Here is a 4,780-nt window from a genome sequence, read left to right as displayed (position 1 = left end):
CACTGAAAACATCTCCATTTTCACAGACATGGGAAATGCATAAGGTTTAGTCAGGGGGCATAACAAGGTCTCTGCAAAAGCACTAGAACAATACTTCTCCTGCCCACTTTTTGGATGTAATGTGACGATATTCTGAAGTGAGAAAAAAGTTTCATGAAAAATGTAGTCACTTTAGAAACACTTATCTTTCATCAGAAAACTGCCTTTCAATTGAAAATAAGGAGGCCCTCTAAAAATCAAGTTATGCATAATTGCAGACAAAATGGTGGGGGTATTCTCTTGCTTGCTCATCTCCTGACACAGTCATTCCCTTTCCCTCCACAGGCATCCCAAAAGACACTGTGGTTGATGATGTCCAATTGCACCGCGGTGACTGAGTTCCTACTCCTGGGGTTCTCCAATGCCCTGGAATTGCAGATCTTGCACTTGGCCAGTTTTCTAATAATATACCTGGCAGCCCTGATGGGCAATCTCCTTGTTATCATGCTCATAGCCTTTGACAGCCACCTCCACACCCCGATGTACTTCTTCCTCCTCAATCTGTCCATCCTTGATATCGGATCCATCTCTGTCATTGTCCCCAAATCCATGGCCAATTCCATACTGAACACCAGGCTGATTTCATATTCTAGATGCATCACCCAAGCTTTTTTCTACCTCTTCTTCCTTACAGCAGACCTTGCCATCCTCACCATCATGGCTTATGACCGATACATCGCCATCTGTAAACCACTGCACTATGCAACAGTGATGAACAGGAGAGCTTGTCTGCAAATGGCAGCCACGGCCTGGAGCACTACTGTTCTGTACTCTGCCCTGCACATGAGGAACACCTTTAGGCTGCCCTTCTGCCACTCCAACATCATCAACCAGTTCTTCTGTGAAGTCCCCCAGCTCCTTAGGATCTCTGGCTCAGAGATGTTTACTAGTGAAATTCAGATTATCATCTTTGGAACATGTTTATGTGTTGGTTGCATTGTGATTATATTTGTGTCTTATATTCAGATATTCACTACTGTACTGAGAATCCCCTCTGTGCAGGGCTGGCAAAAAGCTGTTTCCATCTGTCTTCCCCACCTCATTGTTGTCTCCTTGCTCGGTAGCACTGGCCTGATTGCCTATGTGAAGCCCACATCTGGCTCCCCATCAGCTCTGGACCTCATGGTGTCTGTTCTCTATTCTATGATCCCACCAATGATGAATCCGGTCATCTACAGCATGAGAAACAAGGACATCAAAGCAGCTCTGTGGAAACTGGTGAGATGGAGGTGGTTTATTCCAAAGAAAATGTCAGTTATTCTCCAGTGACTGTGGTTTTACTGGAGAATAAACCATTTTTATAGGGACAGAGTTATTAATACAAATTAACTCCACCAATGTCAGTAGTGGAGCTTTAATAGAAACAATCAACTGCGTTATTAATACAGATTAATTAAACCAATGTCAGTTGTGTTTCTGTAGGTTTACACCATTTAAAATAATCTCTCTAATTTTAAGCTTTTCTCCCTGAACTAGTTGGTCTCTAAGATATCACTCTGTCCTAGCTAATCTTCTTGTATCTGTTCAATTTTATCTTTGATGCTGATACTGTCATTTGTTAGTGCAGTATTGCAACACCTTGTACATACCTCCAATATTTGTAAGATTCCCTCGTGGAGAATGTCACTGTATCTTTCTCTTTTCTGGGTTAAAAAAGTTTTCTTGAGGTTTGATTATTTTGGATCTGGAAGGAGGGTATGAGAAGGTTTAAAAGGGAGTGATAATGGTTTTTAGATAGTAGGTATCAGTCATTACTCAGGTGTTGGGACTCTCAGTCATGCTTTCCTTGTACAGGTTTTAAAAGAGCGCTGAGGTTTTTCCTCCACACAACCCTGAAGAGATGGAAATGATTTCCTATAAGTGTGTACATGTTAGAGCACCTGTGCACATCATGAATGTAGTGATGCTGGATTTTGGCTGTCCTTGTAGTCTACTATAGGGAAGCTTTAGATAGGTAAACCTGGGGATTTAGGCAGCTGATTTAAGTATGTTAAGCCCAAATGGCGTTCACACTGATAGTCCCTAAATCCTTTTAGGACCAGTAACATCTACTTTTACCTTCCCAACAAGCAGCCTACACCAAGAACTCCAGTAATGGAAGTAGTGTGGCCTTGTTTAGAATGGATGTAAAAGGAAACTCAGTAGAGACCACAATCTGTTACTGTACAACTGTATCGAAATTGGGACTTCTGTCCCGTGGGAGATCCTGCAAGGGATAAAATGTGTTTTTATTGCAAATCAGAAGAATAATCAATATTTCCCAGAATTCCCCAGAGAATAACCTCTTCCAAAAGAAAAATAAAGAAGAAAAATATCAGCTCAAGTTATTTACTTCTGAAGGATTAGGTAACTGTCCAGAATTGACACCCAGAAGGGAAATTTTGAAAGTAATTGTGCGGGCCGGGAGTGCCCCGAGCCCTTTTTCGTGCTGCACGCGGGCTGTGGCCAGCAGCCCGGGCACGTGGAGATGGCAATGGTGTAGGCTGGAAAGCTTGATTAAGTTGCAGTTACAGACAGACACAACACAGACGGTCTCGTGGAGGTTGCTAGGCTCCACGGTGCAGAGCTCCGGATGCTCTGGGTGAACAAGCCACCAATGTAGAAATCGTAAATACGTCTTATATTAGTCGCGCTCGAAGACGGGAAGAGGTGGGCGGTGGATCAGGCCGCCACGCTCCTCTGGATCTCACACAGGGTTTCTATTACCCTGCCATGTACCCAGAGTCCCCACGACATGGATGTGGAGTCCTCTTCGGCTTGGGCGGAAACCGCTCAAGCCTATTATACGGCTAACAGGCCAATCACTAGCTGCCACGTGTGAATAATTTAGCACTAGCCAATCACGGGGAACGAATTTGCATACCGGTGGTGGGAATTCCTTTGCATCGTGCATTCCTCTTGCAACTCAAGCAATGCACCCTGCAAAAGAAGCTGCAGAAAAGGCGGGAAACTGGTCCCTGCACCGGGGTTTCCTCTTGCTACAGGAAACTCCCGTGCAATGCTCTGCAACTCAACGTGGATAATTCTGATGCCGAAGCACACACACACAATCATGCCTTTTGGGTCATGACAGTAATGAATTAGTTTATTTTGACTGATAGTGACTCATACTGTTGGGCAATTTGAAGCTAGTTCAGGCAACATGTTTTTCACACAAGAAACAGAAACACAGAGAAGTCTGTGTCGAGCTGAAAGGCAAAGGGGTGGCAAAATCTCCTTCCTTGGAGGTTCTTAAGACTGGGCTAGACCAAGCCATGGTTGATATGATCCAACTGGAGATGGTTTTGCTTTCAGTTGGAGGTTGGACTAGATAACCTCCTGAGGTCCCTCCCATCCCTAATTTTCTATGCTTCTATCATTATATGAGAGAAGTGGTGTTGTATAACTCTGGGGGATGTTTTCCCTGTAGCTAACAGTGCTCCTAACCAATGACTTACCCTAGGATCATAGAAAATAAGGGTTGGAACGGACCTCAAGAGGTCATCTTGTCCAACACACTCCTCAAAGCAGGGCCGCTCTCAACTTGATCATCCCACTCAAGGCTTTCTTTAGTGGGGTCTTAAAATACACCAAGAATGGCCATACCACCACCTCACTGGGTAACCTCTTCCAGTGCATGAATTCTTTCCCTAATATCTAATCTAAACCTGTGAGAATAATTTGGCTCCATCCTCTTTGTAACCACCCTTGAGGGAGGTGAAGGTTGCTATTGAACATCAACTTGGTCTTCTCCTCTCCACATTTAATAAGCCCAGTTCCTTCAACCTCTCTTCATAACTCATGTATCCTAGCTCCTTTCCCATTTTTCCTGACCTCCAGTAGACTCTCTCCAGTCTGTCTACATCCTTTTAGTAGTGGGAGGCCCCAAACTGGCACAGTACTCCAGATGTGCTCTCACCAGTGCCAAACATGGGAGAAGAATCACTACTTTCAATCTGCTGGTTATGCTCCTGCTAATGCAGTACACTTGCCATTAGCTTTCTTTACAACAAGGGCACAGTGTTGGCTCATATTCAGCTTCTGGTCCACTTTAACACCTAGGTCCAGCTACTTAGCTGGTCAGTCTCCAGTCTGTACCAGTGCATAGGATTGTTCCATCATACATGTAGGATTTTGTCCTGGTCATTACTGAACCTCATGAGATTTATTTGGTCCAATCCTCCAATTTGTGAAGGTCTCTCTGAATCATTGCCCTGTCCTCAAGCATATCTATTACTCCCCACAGCTTGGTGTCATCTGCAGACTTGCTGAGGGTGCGCTCTATGACATCTTTCCAGCAGTCACAATATTATTGAACAAAGCTTGTTCCAGGTCCAAGCTCTGGAGCACTCCACTTGATACTGGCTGCCAGATAGACATTGAGCTATTGATTACCATCTCTTCACCTGAATTATCAAGCCATTTTTTTTTGTATCTCATAGTCCATTCATCCCACCTGTGTTTCCTTGGCCTGCTTGTGAGAATATTGTAGTACACAGTACTGTCATAGACTGTATCAAAGGCCTTGTGAAGGAAATGATATACCATGTCCAGTGCTCTCCCTGCATGCAGAGAGGTACTCATCACTTTGGTCATGCATGACTTGTCCTTGGTCAACCCATGCTGACTGTTTGTTATCACATTTATCTCCTGCAAGTGCTTAGAAATTGATTCCTTGAGGACCTGCACCAAGACTTTTTTATAGACTGAGGTGAGGCTGACTAGTCTGTAATTTCCCAGATCATCCTTTGCCCCTTCTTCC

At 44.2% G+C, this 4,780-nt stretch overlaps 1 protein-coding gene across 1 annotated transcript; it reads left to right on the top strand.

The window, feature by feature from the left end:
* The first annotated feature begins 351 nt into the window (after positions 1-351).
* Positions 352-1,308, top strand: LOC112548474 (olfactory receptor 14A16-like). The gene has a single exon (XM_025194406.1). The coding sequence runs from the start codon at positions 352-354 to the stop codon at positions 1,306-1,308; it is 957 nt and encodes a 318-aa protein (XP_025050191.1).
* The last annotated feature ends 3,472 nt before the right edge of the window (positions 1,309-4,780 follow it).

The sequence above is a fragment of the Alligator sinensis genome, unplaced genomic scaffold (genome assembly GCF_000455745.1).
Source record: "Alligator sinensis unplaced genomic scaffold, ASM45574v1 scaffold1114_1, whole genome shotgun sequence".
Classification (NCBI taxonomy): domain Eukaryota; kingdom Metazoa; phylum Chordata; order Crocodylia; family Alligatoridae; genus Alligator; species Alligator sinensis.
Note: the sequence above shows the minus strand (reverse complement) of the source record. Positions and strands in the feature narration are given on the sequence as shown.

What these genes read in the sequence shown, in the direction of transcription:
- LOC112548474 (XM_025194406.1), top strand. Translation starts at nt 352, where the DNA reads ATGTCCAATTGCACCGCGGTGACTGAGTTCCTACTCCTGGGGTTCTCC.